We start from the raw sequence: 17,750 nt of genomic DNA, 5'->3' as shown, positions 1-17,750 counted from the left end.
TGAGAGGAGAAAGAGGGAGAAAAAAGGAGAAAAATGAGGAAGATGCTAGACAGACAGACAGACACGGAAGAAGCAGGAAAGTAATACATACAGAAGGAAAGAAAGGTAAAAAGCCTCTCAGAAGTGTTTGCTCTTGCTAGTTAGTCCTCGGTGACGCAGCTGCTCTGCTGGCATCTCGTCAGGGTCTCTCGTTCCCTTTTTCCAGCCACTACCCTTCTATGTTCTGTCGGGTCCCGTGCTCCTTGGCTTCAGAGAGAGCGTGGGAAGGAGGCCAGCTGTATGCAATGTGGGCGGAGGAACATGACCTTCTTCCCCGCTGACCCTTAGACTGTGTCCTGAGCAGTAGGTTGGTCAAGGTGGAAGCAGTCCCTATGAGAACGTCTAAGCGATGTCTCTAGTTGTTCAGCTTCCAGCTGAAAAGCCACGGACATTCAGAGTTCTGAGACTTGGTGTGAGTCTGGGCAGCATTTCCCCTTCCTCCTGCCCCTTCCGGACAGGGTGAAGATCCTTCTCAAACTGCAACAACTTTAACCTCTAGAAACTCACCCCAAATCGCCGCTGCCCACGTCACAACTTTCACAAGCCTGTCTGAATTTGCACAAGTTACTCTGTGTGCCAGACTTACCTTCCTCTGCCAAGACCCTGCCTGGTGGCCCCCAAGCCCAGATTAAATGTCAGTTCTGTGAAACTTTCTCCCCCTCCCCCACCTCCCATTCTGACTTTCTATGAAACACAACACCCTCTGGAGTGTCTGCCTTTCATATCTTGCTCCAGTAGAACAAGGAAGCTCTGTGCCTGGGACTTCCGGCCTTGGCAAAGTCTGCTTAACTCTGTTTGATGAGTTCCCACCCCAGCCTGCTTCCACTAGCCTGCACTGGTTTTTATCCCGCTGATTGACACACGCCTAGGTCACGTAATGGGTGAATCGCTGTCTCACTGAGACTGGAGCCACGCTAGGCAGTACTCTCCGTCTTCGTTTCTATTTTGAGGCAGGATCTTCCTAAGGTGCTCAGGCTGGCTTTGGCTCATTGTAGCCCAGGCTGGCCCTGAGCTTCATCTCCTGCTTCAGCCTCCAGTAGCTGGCGTTTCAGGCCCAGCTTGCTGAGTGCTCTTCATTTGTTATTCATATGTATTTCATGTCTTATTCATAAAGTCTAGAGTTTGGAACCATCTTTAAACCTTAACGCTGGCTCAAAACCACCCGACCTGCTGTGAGGCCATCAATTTGGATCGTCTCTTGCTCGTGGTTATTTAAAGAGTCTGTACCACAATTTTCACGCAGTATCGAGGGCCCAGAGAAGTCCCTTTCTTCCTGCCTCTGTCTGGAGAGCAGGTCTCTCTCCTCTCCTTGGGATATTTTCCTCTAGCTTCCAAGATACAAGCCAGTAATCTGAGTACACAGGAGGCAGAGGCAGAGGGATCACAAGTTGGAAGGGACCCTGCACAATTTAGTGAAATTGTACCTCAGATAGGCAAGCCTGTCACCTCACCTAGGCTTAGGACACTGCCTGGGACGGTTTGGGATTTGGCTCCATCTTGTGGTTCAAGATCACCTTATACCCTGACTGTCTCCAAATGTGCCTACACCTGTCTAGGAGGGACCTCTTGGTATTTCTGTCATCGGAAACTACCTGCTGTCTCCCCCTCCCAGGGTACCACACCACTCAGACCCTACTGACTTCCCAGGTGTATTTATTCCTCCCTTAGGCTGTCAGCATATGGATCTGCTCCGGGTCCCTCTCGTAGGTAATGCCCTGAAAACGGTCATCACAGCGCTGTGTGTTCAAGACTGCTTCCGCCACATCTACCCACTGGGCGGTGTTTCTGAGCCCTCCCTCCACCCCAGCCTCAGGCTTTTACAGACTTTCTGCCCCTGTTCCGTGATGTCCCCTAGGCCATGTACAGGTTAAAATCTCTGTGTTGCTCAGGGCGGAGCCATCAGCAGTCACTCGTTCCAGAACTTGGACCAGTTATGAGCCTGTCTCCGTCATTGCCTGATAGATACAAACAGCATCTTCTCTGGCGGCCGGGTGGGCAGTGCTAGTCTGGGAACACAGATGGGGTTAGAAGGCAGCTTGTCTGACCTCAGCAATACGTCGCCCCCATGAGCAGGGCTCGTGACCTCCTCGGACATCAGATCTCACCCAGACATACTGTACCAGGTATGTGTACCTTCCCATTGCGCAGGCCTGAGTCTATCAGAAAGCTCTTGGCGACCCCCCTATGCTATTATTGCGCCAGTGGGTGCATCTTGTCCAGAAAGTGTGCTCTATGCCACACAGGAACCAAGCTGGGCAAATGTTTTCTCTTCCCCAGCAGCTCACACAGCACCTTCGGGCGCTATGAATGCCAGCCTCCGGGGAGGACGCGTTCAGCTCAGCTCCAGCTTGATCTGCTTGCAGGCTGCATTCAGAGTGCACACTGTGTCTTCAGCAATGGGGTCTTGGATCTGGTTCTGGTGGTGACTGTGCCAGTTAGCTTAAACTGTGAACATGGCACAGCCCAGGGACAACCCTCGAGGAAAGCCTCCGCCGGCAATGCCTAGATCAGAGTGGCTTGTAGGCGTGTCTGGGGGTGGGTGATGTTGGCTGTTACCTGGTGGAGGTTGGTCCAGTCCATCCCAAGGCAGGTGGTCCTGGCCGTACATGAGATCTGTTGAAACATGAGCCAGTGAGCAAGCAAGCAGCGTTCCTCCATGGCTTCTGCGCTGAAGTTCCTGTCCTTGCTTCCCTCGATGACACACTTGGCAATGGGATTTTGGCTTAGCTATGGTTTCTGAGAGCACCATTATTCATGGTATATCCAGACTTTCAAAAATTAATCAGACCTTCTAGCTAGCTCATAAAGTGTTTGTTTTTTTGGTGGGGGGTTGTTTTGTTTTTCAAGACAGGGCTTCTCTGTGTAGCTATGACTAGTGATCTGCCTGCCTCCTAAATGCTGGGATTAAATGCGTGTGCCACCTCCCTACCCCACTCATAAGGTGGTTTTTGCATAAGGCCTTTTCTTTCCTTTTTATATATTTATTTGGTTGGTTGGTTTTTCTTTTTCTTTTTGGTTTTTTGACACAGGGTTTCTCTGTGTATCTTGGGCTGTCTTGGAACTCACTCTATAAATCAGGCTGGCCTCAAACTCACAGAGATCCGCCTGCCTCTGCCTCCCAAGTGCTGGGACTAAAGGTGTGAGCCACCACCGCCTGGGTAGTTGGTTGGTTTTTCAAGACAGGGTTTCTCTGTAGCTTTGGAGCCTGTCCTGGAACTAGCTTTTGTAGACCAGGCTGGCCTCGATCTCACAGAGATCTGCCTGTCTCTTCCTCTTGAGTGCCCTACTTACTCCACTCTTCTCCTGTCTTTGAACTCTGTTCATTCTTGCTTTTCCATTGTTTGAGGCTCATCGCGTTTGAGGGCGCTGACGCTGTAATGTAGGCAGAGTGGACACCTTCCACTCCGGACGGCGTCCATCTACTCCCCAGGCTCTGCTGGTTTTGTTTCTATTCTAGTGTACTCGCAGTTTCTCCTTGGTTTCCTCAGTGTCCTGCTCGTCCAGGCCCTGAGTTCTGTGTCTTGCAGGTTTTTCTCACAGCCGATTTCTCGCTTCCTTCCACAATGGCCAGAGAGAATACAGGGAGTGATTTGCTTCCCTGATGTGTTTAGACTTATTTTAGGGCGAGTCCCAGGACCGCTGAAAAGACTGAGTTCTGTAGCATTTGGGAGAGTGATCTGCAGAGGTCCTTTATCTCCAGGGGTCATTTTTTGCCTGAACAAGTTGTCCCTTGGTGCCAGGAGGGAGTTGAAGTTACCCACTATGTCTTGGGGTTAATCTGTAACTTTGTATCTAGCAGTGTGTGTTTTATGAAATTGAGTCTGCTCCTGTTTTTCCCATGGAGAATCCTATTGCTAGCTTGATGGATTGTTCCCTTAGTCAGTATGAAGTGACGTCATCCCCTCTGATGAGTTTAGTTTGAATGCTGTCTTGTCAAGATATTAGATAGCAACTCAAGCCCATTTCCTGGCTCTTTGGTCGGGGTGCCTATGCCCATCCGTCATCCTTGATGCTGGGGTGTGCTCCTTGGATGCAGCAAAGGGGGGCTCCTGCGTTGATACCCTCTGCGTCTTTGGATGGGGAACTGAGACCACTGATGTCCAGTTGAAGTTGTGAACTAGTTGTCATTTTGCTGACTTTGTAGTGTGCAGTGTTTTCGTAACCCTCACTTAACTACTGTTAGGGCTGCTTCTCTTTCTTCTCTTTCATTCAAGGCTGAATGAGGCACCCAGGAGGAGGAAAAGGGTCCCAAGCACAGGGAAAAATCTCAGATACCATCACTCCTGCTGATAGGGGTCCCACAAGAGTGCCAAGCTATTGAACTCTAACGTACACACCGAGGACCTAGCTCAGACCCACACAGGGTCTGTGATTGTCGCTGCGGTTTCTGGGAGCCTGCTCAGTCGGCTCTGTGGGCTGTGTTCTTAGCATCAGGCCTCTTAGATGCCCTGCGTTTCTCTCGACGGTAGCTGGCTGTGTGTTCATACGTTCATTTCGTCTGTGTTTATCGGGGCAGTTTCACTCCTCCCTCAACTGTGATGTGCTTTGTAGAATCTTCTAGGTTGGCAGCTGCGGTTCTTGGGACATCCTGAGACATTCTGGCTTTCAGTTTCTGTTGGAAAAGAAATGAGCTGTTCTGACAGTCTGCGATGTGACCGTGTCTTCTTCCAGCTTTCAATGTGCTCTTCGGTCTGTTCAGTGGTTTGACCGCACGGACAGGGGGTTTCTCATTTATCTGGTGTTCTGTCAACCCTTGTATCTGGATGGGGATCTTTTCCCTCTAGAGCTGGGGATTTTTTCTTTTAGACTTTATTGAAGGTATTTGCTATGCTTTGGGAATGGAATGCTCCCCCATGTCCACACTTCATAGGTCTGGTCTTTTCATGGTGTCTCAAAGACCTCACGTGTTCCACTCAGGTGTTTCTCAAAACGTACCATTTCCTTAATGGAAAAACCCCTCTGCCAAGAGTTCAAATGCTGGTGTCCTGTCCTCCATGTGACCCTTCCCCTTGAGTTTCTGGCTTGCCGAAATGTCGATTTCAGGTCACTGTGTTTTTCCTTCACTGTTTCTCTATTGGACTGCTTTGCGGAGTGTTCTTTTCAGGTGTGTGGCTTTTGTTTACGCTGTGCTTGTTTAACCCTGTGAAGCTGTCTAACACACCTGATGGTCCTAATAAGAGCTGAGCGGCCAATAGCGAGGCAAGAGCAAGGGTAGGCGGGGCTGGCAGGCAGAGAGGATAAATAGGAGGAGAACGCCAGGGGAGAGGTGCAAGAGAACAAGAAGAGGACATCAGGGGTCAGCCTCCCAGCAAGCAGCAGAGGAAGAAGAAAAGAAAGGTATCCAGAAATAAAGATAAGAGTTCAGAGGCAAAAGGTAGTCTGGTTAATTTAGGTTAAGAAAAGCTGGCAACATTGTTTGCCATATTCGAAACTTGGAAACAACCTAAATGTCCCTGACTGAAGAATGGATAAGGAAAATCTCTCTCTCTTTCATGCTCTCCTCCCCTTCTCCCCAATTTACTCAGATTTTTTTTTTTTTTAAATCTATTTCCCCTTCCCAGGGTAATCCATGCATGTCTCTTAGGTCCTCCTTGTTACCTAGTTTTTCTGGGGTTGTGGACTGTGGCTAGGTTTCCTTTGCTTTATGTCTAATAACTGTACTGTGAGTATATACCGTGTTCTTCAAGACAGGGTTTCTTTGTACCCCTGGCTGTCCTGAAATTAGCTCTGTAGACCGGGTTGACCTTGAAGTCATAGGTATCTGCCTCTCAAGCGCAGGGATTAAAGACAATGTGCCATCACTGCCTGGTCCAATTCCTTTCTTATGCTTGAGATTTATATTGTCAACTCCAATTAGAAAACCAGCAGGATTAACAAAAATTAGTAATAGCAAAGGCAAAATGTTCCCCAAATCTTACTAGGACTTCCTAAGTCAGTCCAAAACATCCTGTCCTGAGCTGAAGCAAAGGGGGCTCCCTCAGCTCTGCTCGTAGAACGAGCTCGTTCCGTTTGCGCTTTCCCACTTCTTAATTTGAGAGCTAAATTCAGTTAATTGGGCTTGCTGAAAACTCCTGACCACACACAGCGCTCGTTGGCAGACCATGTATTTACAGAGGGCTGGCGGGATGGCGCACGCAGAGAAAGCTGCCAAGCCTGGTGCCCTTATCTCTGGGACCCACACATGGAAAAACCGATTCCTGCAAGCCTTAAATGCCCATACACACATGAATGTAATTTTACATTAAAAAAGATGGACTGTGTGTCTCTAGCCATACCACTCCCCCAACCTGCCCCACCCTGAATCTCGGTGTTTGCTGGCTTCTATCTAGGGCATCTACAGCAAGTTCTGATAGGAATAACTTGGGAATCAGTTTCAACCCTTCTCACCTGCGTCAGTAGGCGGTCCCTCGTCTCTAAACGATAGGTCGTGCTCATCACCCGCCTGGCAGGCAGGTCAACCCGGCTAAGGTAGTGGACTCAAGAAGTTCAAGGCCAGCCTGGGAATATTTACTGAGACCCTGCTTCAGAGTGAACTGGGGCTGTAGTCCCGTGAGTTTTTATAGAATCCACGAGGCTATACTTCAACCCCCGGCAGTCCCCTGCCCCACACCACCACCGTTAGAGCACGCTCTGTTTTTTCACTCGGCTTCCTGGACACATCTACAGCGCCCTTTGTTTAGATTTCACCGCACGCAGATGTTCATAGTTCCTGCTGCTGTATTAGCCCCGCGCCCCTCCACTTACACAGCTGCTCCCTGTGTCTCTTCCTTTCTGCCCTGAGTGCTCTCGGACACTCAGCTGGGAAGTCGTGGCGACAATCACAGTAGAGCTCCGCTGTGCTGAGATCCAGTACTGAGGTTAGCCCGAGGGGCAGGTGATGGTGACCTTGACGGATTTGTGACTAAGGTCACTTAGTGAAAAAGACGCGGAGAAGCTTTATGCTTCCTCAAATCAGGAAGAGTGGAACACGTGGGAAGACTGAGGCCACAGGAAAGACTTCTCGTAGGTAGCCATAGACCTGGACAGATTAACCATCATTCTCTTCCGGTAAAGATGCTGTGTCTGCTCTCGTTCCTGTGTGGCTGTATCTCAACTGAAAGCAAATAAGCAAACTTAAAAACCTTAAGTCCACTGAATTAAAAATGTTTTTTTCAGTGGTGCATGCTTTTAATCCCAGCACTTGGGAGGCAGAGGCAGGCGATCTCTGTGAGTTCATGGCCAACCTGAACTAGAACAACCTGTTCTAGAACAGCCAGAGCTGTTACAAGAGAAATCCCATCTAAAAACAAACAAACAAAAAAACCCAAAACAAAACCAAATTCAAACCATGCAGAGGGTGTCTCCTGTTGAGTATCAATTGTGAATGAGACTAGACAGAAACTAGAGGGCAAGGAGACGGCCATTCTCGCAGGAACCCTCTCCACAATCCACCCTTTTAAGAACAGCCTGGCAGCCCCAGGACTAGCAGCTGATTCACTTTCTGTTCCAGCTCACGAGCAGGAAGATCAGCAAAGGCGGGGTAGCCTTCTGTCCACAGCACAGCCCCTATAAAGGACAGGACCTCCCCTCCCTCCCAGCTATGGCCCAAAGCATCACTGTTGGAGGACTAGGCATCCTCGCTTGGCAAACAGGACTTCCTGTGTTTACAGGGCACATGGACACAAAACCACTTGGAGCTTGTAGTCTGGTTTCTAACTGGGGAAGGTGGGGAACTGTGGGACAGATTTAATTGTGGCAGGGATAAGGGGGGTAATGGGCCCCAAGACACAGTTTATAGCCAGATGACTTGGATGAGGAAACAGGCAATATCACTAGGCTCCAGTTCACTCACACGAGGAGTAACTGACAATAAAGGTGTTTCTGCGTGCAAACACGTGGGCAATCTGTTTATTACAGACTTGCTGGGTTAGGGATGTACCTCAGGGACACCTGGCCCACCCACGAGGACCAGGGCTGGGGGAACAACAGATCAAGGGGACATGTTTGGAAAGCAGGTCCTCAGGAACATGTCAAAAAGACCTGCTTTCCAAATGGACATGACTATCAGTCAGTTGGAACTCTACCGTAAGGTCTAGAGACAGACTGGATAGTTGCTAAAAACCCTGAGAATTATGCAAGCTTCACAAGGGACATCTTAGCAAAGGCTGGGGCGTCTGCCTGGAAGGCTTGTGCACAGGTAAGGGAGATAAGATCTACCACCTGTGAGAGCACGGAAGGCGCCTGCTTTAAAAAAAAAAACAAAACCTGACCCAAGTGTAAGTCACAAACATGGCCAACAGATGGCACCAAAACTCCCAATCTCAGGTTAAGTACTGCAGGCTGGCTTTCTTCCCTGTACCACTCAACCTCCCAGCCTGGTGGCCCTGTTCTGTCATGAAATCAGCTCACTTTCAGTGCACAGCAGAAAGCCCAATGTAGTGAGTATCCCTGTACATTCTGAAGCCAGGCTGCCTTGTCAATCCCTACCACCAGTGAGTTGATTTGGGGAAGCTGCCTAGCTCCTGTGCCTCACATCCAATCTATGGTTACCGTGACAACCAAGTTGTTTTGGGCACACTGCTTGCTTGTCATACTCTGAACCACCTGTCTCACCCACTTATGTCTTGCCATCTAATGTTACCCCTTCCTGTGTGGAGAACAGGCTCGTGGTGCAGGTGAGCAGGCGTTTATCCCCGCCCACTTCCCCTTCAGGCACTAAGCACTGGCAATGCAGACTGAGGGCAGGCCTGGAATCTCAGGGACAGCAGGTACCCACCCAGTGCCAGGCTGAACCCAGAAGAGCAGTGGCAGTGGAAGACAGGAAGCACCCCTCAGCCCCAGCACTCCACTGCCAACCCGACTGCTCATCTAAGCCAAGTGCACTAGAAACCAAGATGAAGTCACAAGTCCAGGTTCTCACAAAACATCTGAGGGACAGCAGGGCAGGCCTTTGGCCAGTCAGGGTGGGCATGTTCTCAGAGTGACCAAAACCTCCCAGCACTGCAGCACAGATCTGGAGCACTTTAAGGAGGCTGGGGTTCAATTTTTCAAGTGTTGTACATTATACCAGGCTACGAGCAGACATTATCAACAAGACATTTCTAGCCTCCCCCCAAACTATTTCTAAACCTTAAATTCTCCCTTCAGATTAAATTCAACCAAAGCCCTCTGTCCATTCTAAGGAAAATCCCCGTCTCCTTCAGAACTGAGCATCACTCCCAGCAGCAGAGCCAAGAGCATCTCACTCCACTACCTTACAACTTGCTCAGGACTCTGTTCTCATTATCCTCTCCAGAAGGGTACCCTGCTCCTGGTATCATGGTGGCAGTTGTCACTGTATTTTGGCCCCAACTTTGTAAGCCTTTACTGCTCAGTTTCCTTTGGTGCACTATGCCAAGCCTAGAGGCCCATTTCCAGAAGCCACAATCAGTTGCCCAACTTGGGACTATGGACTTGAAACATCAAAGGGGCAGCATAATTGCCTTGTAACCTGAGACCTGGCCTGCTAAGCCACACCCCCATTGTTTGCCTACCTATCTAGTTTTAAACTCTCCACCAAGGCCATGAATGAGGCAGAGGGTTTGCTGCTCTTCTGCACTAGACTAAGAATGGAGCATTTCAAATGCATGACCTATTTACTGGCATTTTCTACAACTCAGAAACAGACAGGAATGCTCAGTGAGGGGTGGTCCTTGTCCAGCAAGATCAATTCCTAGCACCCCAGACAGGGCCAGCTGGGTGATGATAGATAGCTAAGGGTGATTCAAAGCACTGTATCTGATGGAATCATCTTCCCCGCACCAGACAGTAAACCCCATGAAACAATCTCACTCCTTTTCAAACACTCTGAATACAGAAACAAATCTCACTAAGGTAACTAACTCAAAACTTCAATAATATTTTCTTTATTTACAAGTTAGAATCAAGAGAAAGAAAAGATAGTCCAGGGGGCCAAATGGAGAGGTGACTCAAATCCCCAGGCCCCAAATGGAGTAGAAGGAAAAGGGAAGAGTAGAAAAAAAAAGTCAACGTAAAAAAAGGAGCTCCCTCTTCTTCCCTCCCCATGGAGGCTGGAGGGAGGGCCATGGTGCTCCTTCCTCACAGCCTCACCTAGCTTAAATAAATTAAAACCTCAAAACAGGGCCCTTAGAAGTGAACAGGACAGCTATGGCCTTAGGTGGCCTTGTGCCAGGCCTATGCCCACTCCCACCCATACCCTTGCCCACCCCCATCATCCTGAACAGGGACACTACACCCAAGAGGTCATTCCCCAAAGGGCTAGCAGTCAGTCTGGTTCTGTCCGTGTCCCTGCATCCTCCCACTGCAGAGCCAGCTCTCCTATGGAGGGAGATGAAGAAGTGTCACAGCAAGGGGACAGTGGTGGGGAAGGGTGGTACAGGGGTCCGGTCCTGCGGAGCCTTCCTGCCCCATTTGGCCTGACCCCTTAGCCCGTGTCTGAATCGCTGGTGTCTGAAGAAGAGGACGACGACGAAGAGGAGCTGGAGTCTGAGCTGGAGCTGGAAGCACTGAGCCGGGACACTGCGACTTGCTGTGCAGATGAAGACTCCGTTTTCTCACTCGCTGCACAAGAGTAACATGTATTTGTCAACAACAGAACACACGCCTAGCGACAGAAGAAGTGGAAAGAAGGCGGAGTCCCAGCACTCACCTTTCTTGGGAGGTTTTTTGGTGGAGTTAAGCTGTCCACTGACATCCTGCAACCGCTTCTCTAGTTCCCGCTTTTTCTCCAAAGCTAGCTCCTCCTTTGTCTTTCCCACAGGTTTCTTAATAGCTAGGAGGAAAGGGCAAAGGACTCACTATAGTATCATATTGCCTTTAGTCACCAAGAACTGCCAAGTCTCTTTCCATTCCTAAATATGAAGCAGCCCACAATCCAGTGTGGCCTGTCACACACACCACTCAGATACTCACTATAGGGTTTCCGGGGTTTCTTCCGAAGGCAGGATAAAACGTATCGCTCAAGCTCTCTGAGTGTGGATGGCTTGAGTGTTTCAAAATCAATCTCGATTTCTTCTGGATTTGAATCACGTAAAGAGGGTTCCCTGGCTTGGATGATATGTACAACTCGACCCAACTTCTCCCCAGGTAGTTTGTTGATATCCAGGCTTAACTGCCTCTTTTCATCATAGCTCATAGGCCTGCTTTCTTCTTCCTCCTCCGAATCATAACCAGTGGGCAGGACAGGTGGGGCTGTCTTTTGGGCCTTTTTAGGCAACCTATGGGCAACAGGAAACTTCTAATGAGTTCACCAAATGCAGAGGCCGACCTATACAGCACCCCAAGACTGACTGCCTCAAACACTCACTTGTTGCTACTTCCTCCAGAAGTCCCAAAGCCAGAGTGGCCTAGCATAGCAGAACTGCCACCCCCAGCTTTCTTAGATTTCTTGGGCTGAAGCGGTCGAGGTGCCCGAGACCCCTTGTCGTCTTCATCAATCCCAACTCGGCCCCGATGTTTCTCTGCCTTCCGTTTCTTCTTTTTCTCCTTTTTCTCTCTCTTCCGCTTGGGCTTAGATATTGGGCCTTGGGATAGGGCAGCCAGTTGTTCATGTACTGCTCGAAGCTACACAGGACAAAAGACAATAAATTAGGATCAAGAAACACCAGTTGTTCAAAGAACACACATAGGTCAAAGTTCTTACCCAGTCAAAGCCCAAGCCTAATGAAATACCTGCTCCTGCAGCTCTGCCAGGCGATGAGCCCTTTCTTCCTCAGAGTCTGAGCTCTCACTCTCCTCTTCCTCATCTTCATCATCCTCTTCCTCCTCTTCCTCAGAGGAGCTCTCACTGCTACTTTCCTCACTTGAAGACTCTGAAGATGATTTGGCCAACCCAAGAGGCAAGGCAGTAGAGACCGGTAAAGGCCCTGGTTCCAGTGGCTCATCGGGCATCTTGGCATAGCGGAACTCAAACACATCCTAAAAATGCAGGTGGGAGACAAAACTGTGTTTAATGCCCAGTCCCTCAACTCACTAGCTCCAACTTAAAGAATGGCAAAGTTTTACACATTTTAAACGTACAGCAAACTAAACCTCTCCTCATAACCAGGTATGTGTAAACGACAAGTCACACTCACCTGTAACTTTCGTGCCATGGCCACAACATCGTGGTCAGGAGGATTGTACTTATAGCAGTTGGAGAACATGAGTCGAACATCAGCAGCTAACTCCTGTGCATCTCGGTAATCACGATTCTCCATCTTCCGCTGCAGAAGGAGGCAGCATGAGAAGCTGCACAGGCAGAGACTCATCTTTCCCTGCCAACCCGACTCAAGAGCAGCCCTCTCTTGGAACAACAGTGGGGATGACCTTAACATCTGTGCCCTGGGGCTCAAGTTTGAAGTCCAAGGATTTGGGGTAGGTTTGAAGAGAGATCTACGTCTAGAAAGAAACATTTCTAAGTGACCAAGGCCATCTCCCACATCACATCTCCCTAACCCGACTCTTAGGAACTGCTGAAATTTTATCCTTACCGTAAGAAACAAGGACTTGAAAGTATGTGACCTTCTTTCTGCCTTGTACAGTTTTATAGTAGCAAGACACCCAGAGTGAAAATCTACTAAGTGCCCGTAAGGAGACATGGATATTGCTTTAGGTCCCAATCACTGCCTGAGCATCCCATCTGCCCCATGCAGTGAGTACCTTGACAGTGCTGAGGTCCATGGGATGCTTAATGATGTCATGGTAATCGTGAAGGCCAAGAGCAGAAGCGTCCACTGGTTTATAGAAAGGCCAGGCATAGGCAGCATGCTTCTTCGAGAGCAACTCCTTCAAAATGCCATTGCAGTGCTTTAGCTGTTCTGACAGCTTTCCTTTCTTAGAGCTCTGGTGTTGCTGCTGCGAGTCAGGCAAGTCTTTTCGTGGGGGTTTGATTGGGCGGCCACTCTCTCTACGCATAGGAGGGAGCCGTGCTGCCTTTGGCTCAAGACCCCCAGGAGGACTAGCTGGGGAGCCAGGAGCCAGGATGGCTGTAGGTGTAGGGGTGGTCGTATCTGCTTTCCGTTTAACGCCTTTTTTCTGTAGAAAGATGAGGGACGGGGTCACTCCGGGTCCATTTCTTTAACACCTTCTCCTCCCAGGCGCCCAAACAATCTGATGTATTTATTACCTTGGCAAGGGGCTGAGCTGGAGGAGCTGCTGATACAGCGAGGAGTGGGGGTCCAGCAGAATGCAGGGACTTCAGAAGGGGAGCAGAGATGACTGACGGGTGGGGAATGTTGAGGACAGTGGTGGGTATTTCAGGCGGTGGCGTATATAGGGCTGTATGCGACACAGAAGAAACCGCAGGCACCTGATGGGCACCGGTAATATTGCCCTGCAGTGCTAGGAAGGGAAAAACAAGTTTCACTCGTTCTCATCTTTAGTCAGGTCACCTGTATCTTTCCAGTCACTAGGCCACACATACGGCCCCATCTCTTCCTACCTGCTAACTTGGCCCCCTTCTTATGGCTGTTCTTAGGGATGGTCACCACAAGCTCTTGTTCCTCTTGTGGCATAGCTGCCACTTTCTGTAGGAAGATTTTCTCTAGTGTCTGTGCCATCAGGACGATGTCGTCGGTGGGCTGTAGGAACAAGCACACACAAGTTACCATCTCTGCAGAACTCCCAGCCCCAGGGCCCCACACCTTTCGGATTCCGTCACCACTGCAAGCACGAGGCAGAGCTGATGAGTTACATATCCTGCTCTTCTCAGGCCTCCAGAGCTTTCTGAGAAACATGGCTACCACCCCCCTAAATGAACCGCGTTCGACTTAAATCCTGTCACTCCAGGGGCCCTGCTCTCTAAGGGTGGCATGTGGAGGTCAGGCTTTTCTAGGACCTTCAAGACCTGGACACTATTTCCAGCAGCTAGAACCACAAACAAATGTACTGCCTCTCATGGCTATAGTAAACAAACATAAACACTTCAAAAAGCCCAGCCTACCTTGTTATAAATGTAACAGTTGGTAAACATTGTATTGAAGTCCTGCATACACTCTGAGGCAGCCCAGTAGTAATTGTTTTCAAGCCTCCTCTTGATAGTACCCATGTCCATAGGCTGTTTTATAATCTTGTGGTAATCCTAAAGAAAGATAGGCCAGGTCAGAGCCATGGAAAAATGCCTATTCTAGGGCAACTACTGACAGGAATGACAGACACACACCTGCACACACACCCTAGCCACTAAGGGAGTATGCCCCACACTGCGGCCCCAATGAAACTATGGGTCAGAAAATATTAGAGTAAGATCTTTTAATTCCCACTACTAGGAAGTCCCTAAATGCCTTTCTCTAGCCACCCACCTCCCACCCACTCTGGAAGCTTCCCATCCTGTGACATTACCTCTGGGGATGGCTATCCATGGGCTGCATGAGGGAAAGGAAGAAGCTAAGAATTTTGGCCACCGTGGTCCTCTCCCAACCAGGGGTGGGAATCTGTAAAATGGAGCCAGGGCACAAAAGTTAAGGAAGGGACACATGGAGGGCAAAATGAGAGATGCCAAGATAGAGATAACAAGCACAAAGGACCAAGAATCCAGAACTCTGGTGGCTATTTGTCCTCAAGAGAATGGGAGCTCCCTAGGGGCCGCAGCACCTACACTAGGTAGCCCACACCCCCACTCACGCGCTCCTGCTCACCCCCACACCTGCCCCAGCCCACCCTCTCACTCACCGGCAGACCCAGCTTCACAGCGTCCACAGGCTGCCGGAAGGGCCAAGCAAACTGGTGCTTCCACAGGGCCTTCATCACCACCTTGTGCAGGTACTGCAGTTGGTTTGTTACCCGCCCTGGCTTTTTGGGATTGGAAACCTCGGGGGGCGGTGGATTGGCAGGGGTCAGTTGTAAAGCTGGTACAGAAGCCATCGTGGGGCTCTCAAATCCCTCATACAGCAGAGAAGGCTTTCGAATCCTTTTCCCTGGTGCTGCCGCCTCTGGGCCCAGCCCCAGTAACCCTGCATTCCCTTCCCCAGGGAGCCTGCAAAAAGGGGAAGCAGAATTAGACGTGAAGGCATGAAAGATGAAAAAGTTGCTAACTCGCAGTATGCACCCCTATAAACTCGGGCTCTGGCTGTCTGAGGTTCACATGAAAATAAATCACAGGGAGAAATCATCTCCATCTAGCTCTTACATCCTCTAGTTGCAGGAGCTACTTGGTTAAAATAAACACAATAACCAAGATGTCACATGACAACTCGAGCCTTATAGGGAGGAATCTGAAGCAAAAATAGGTGGAGCTATGAAAGCGAAGCTTCATCCTCGCTAGGGACCTAATGGTTGCCATGGTGGTTGAGACAGAGAAGGCCGTGAACAGAGGAAAGAAAAGGGGTGGGAATAAACTTCATAAACACGACACCTAATAATTCATCTTGGCATGTTTTGCAATCTTCGAGTTAAAGCCACAGTAGAAAACCAGACAAAACACTAACCCAAAGACACAAGGAAATATCGGTCAGACCTAAAGGTTTCCCTAAAACAACTCTCCTTCAAATCACACCCCGCAGTCAAGGTCAGGAAGCCCTAATTTTGATTGCACGTCCCGCTACAAAGTATCTAACGCTAGCAGCTCCCGCGGTAGGAGACCGAAGGCCAACGGGGGCGCGGTGGTACTCTAACCAGGTGTTCCCCAGTGCCCGCGACACTACACCCAGAGCTCATTGTTTACATCCGCAGAGGAGCGCTGGGCCAACTCTTCGCTCCATCCATCCATCTCCTAACCCCTGAACGAAGCTCGGCGGTACCCAAACACACCCACCGCCACCGAAAGGAAGCACCGGTCAGAGAAGGGCTATCTATGCAGCAAGAACCCAGCCTCGGAGGGACCGTCTCCGTGGGAATCCCGCTATCAAACCCTCAAGCTGTCACCATGGCAACTCTACGGACACTGAAGTGGGCGAGACCCCCCCACAAACACGACGACAAAGTCAAGGCTGAGCCGCGCACAACCCCCACCCAGCGGTCCGGCTCGGTCTGGCCGAACGGGCCTGCGGCCGCAGCAGCGCAGACGCCGCCAGGCCGCTCCGACGCAGTACCTGGGCCGCGGACACCGCTCCAAAACCGTCGCAGTCCCCTCCGCGAGCTCGCGTCAACAGCTGCGGCGCGGCAGCGCGCCCGCCCGCCCCGAACGCCGCCCCCCTCCCACCCCGGCCGGCGCAGACGTACTTGTGGGGAGTCACGTTCTGCAGCATCTTGACCTCGGGGAACCGCCGCTCAGCCGCGTCAAGTCCGGGTGGCCTCGGCGCCGCTCACCGCCGGGGCCAGCATAACCCGGGGAGCGGGGGAGAGGCCGCGCTCCCCGGCTCTCCCGACGGCAGCCTCGCCGCGATCGCGGTCTCCTGCGCCGCCCTCCGCGCAATTCCGGCAGCTTGGCGCGCTCCGCAGGCGGCGGCGGCAGGAAAATGGCGGCGGCCTCTGCCGGCCGGCGAGCAGAGTCTGCAAACCCCGACAGTCTCCGATCCGCGTCACCGCCGTCAATTCCGCCCGCTGCCGGTCTACCGGGGCCCCGTCTTCCTGCCGCGGCTGCCGGGGGCAACGAGCGCTGCGTCAGATCTCCGATGGAGGCGGATGAACACCGAGAGGGGCTTCAGAGAGCCGCCGCCTCCATCTTTGAAATCCTCCCGAGGGCGTAGTGGAGGGGTGGACAGACTCCGCGGGCTGGGCGGGGCCCGAGAAAGGGGAGTTGCGGGGGCTTCTACGGGGTCTGCACTGCCCGCCGGGGCCGGCCGCGGACGGGGGCGGAGGCCATTTGCAGGCGGATGGACGCGGATTGGCTCGGCGGCCCGCGAAGCTCTGGGTCGGCAGGCAGGATCCTCCAGCCCGTCCTAGACGCTGCTCCACTCCAGCGCGAAATGGCGCCGCCGAGCCCCGCGCCAGCGCTTTATATATAGTCGGAGGGGCGGAGCTTCGCCGCTCATGCGCGCCACCCGACTGGCGGCGGCCCCCGCCCCCTCCGCGCGTGCTCGCTCGCTCACGCGCGTGAGGAAGCAGAGGCTGGGAGGCCGGGCCGCCTCTTCGCGGGAGCTGCTCCTATTGGTCCGCTCCGGGGTGACGTCACAGACTCCATTTCCAAGGCGTCCATCACCCGGCAGTGGAGTACCGCAGCGAGCCAAGGCAAAGGGGCAGCCCGCCATGTCTCCCAGCCAGTTGGCTGCGCTGTGGCTCGGCGACTCCCGGGAGCGAGGGAGGCCGAAGGGCGTGCGGGCGCCTGTCTCCCCACCTCCAGGTCCCGCCGGGTCCAGGGCTCGCAGGCTCGGGGCGGCCGCCGATCGCCCGGGGCGGGCTGGTCGCGCCATCGCCGTCGGCGGCGCAGGGAGGGAGGGGTCGCGCGGGCGGGGCCGGCGGGAGGCTGCTGGGCCGCAGAGAACCTGAAAAGAGGAAGACAGACGCCATCTTAGGAGCAGCGGCCTGCTTTCCCGCAGCGACACCTCGGCGTCCCCCGTAGCCCCGCGACGCAGTCTAACGTTGCTCGGCTCGCAACACCCTCGCCTCCCCCATCGGGACAAAGGCCAGGCGCTGCTTAAACACCAGCCCAAAAGAGCGCGGCCACCCCAGGTGCCCCGCGGCGAGCGTTCCCCGGCCTCTGCCCACTCACTCTCACCCGCCTGCCACACAAGCCCACGGCGTCCGCCTGCCCCGAAAACCCTACCTCTCTCACTTTCCCCGCCGCTGCCAGGGCGAGCGAGGGCAGCGCGTGGCTCCTCTGTGCCCCCCTCGCCCCCGCGTGGGTGCACGGAGCC

General features: G+C 52.1%; 1 protein-coding gene across 3 annotated transcripts; it reads right to left on the bottom strand.

The window, feature by feature from the left end:
- Nucleotides 1–9,907: 9,907 nt before the first annotated feature.
- Brd2 (bromodomain containing 2) lies at nt 9,908–16,649 on the bottom strand. Of its 3 annotated transcripts, none has more exons than XM_050138851.1 (12): nt 16,177–16,649; nt 14,689–14,992; nt 13,961–14,098; nt 13,460–13,598; nt 13,145–13,359; nt 12,679–13,053; nt 12,114–12,242; nt 11,710–11,955; nt 11,345–11,601; nt 10,951–11,255; nt 10,688–10,810; nt 9,908–10,599 (listed from the first exon to the last, which is right to left on the bottom strand). In XM_050138851.1, the coding sequence occupies exons 1-12, from the start codon at nt 16,200–16,202 to the stop codon at nt 10,463–10,465; spliced, it is 2,394 nt and encodes a 797-aa protein (XP_049994808.1). In that variant the 5' UTR covers nt 16,203–16,649; the 3' UTR covers nt 9,908–10,462. The 3 variants fall into 3 exon arrangements, with proteins under 3 accessions (XP_049994808.1, XP_049994827.1, XP_049994819.1); XM_050138870.1 differs by lacking the exon at nt 16,177–16,649 and adding an exon at nt 14,359–14,450 and having other exon boundaries at nt 14,689–14,837; XM_050138862.1 differs by having other exon boundaries at nt 10,451–10,599; nt 10,688–10,802.
- Nucleotides 16,650–17,750: the final 1,101 nt, after the last annotated feature.

Source organism: Alexandromys fortis, unplaced genomic scaffold, assembly GCF_014885135.2.
Source record: "Alexandromys fortis isolate MF-2015 unplaced genomic scaffold, M_Fortis_MF-2015_v1.1 scaffold_9, whole genome shotgun sequence".
Classification (NCBI taxonomy): Eukaryota; Metazoa; Chordata; class Mammalia; order Rodentia; family Cricetidae; genus Alexandromys; species Alexandromys fortis.
This window is presented reverse-complemented; position numbering and strand designations above follow the sequence as displayed.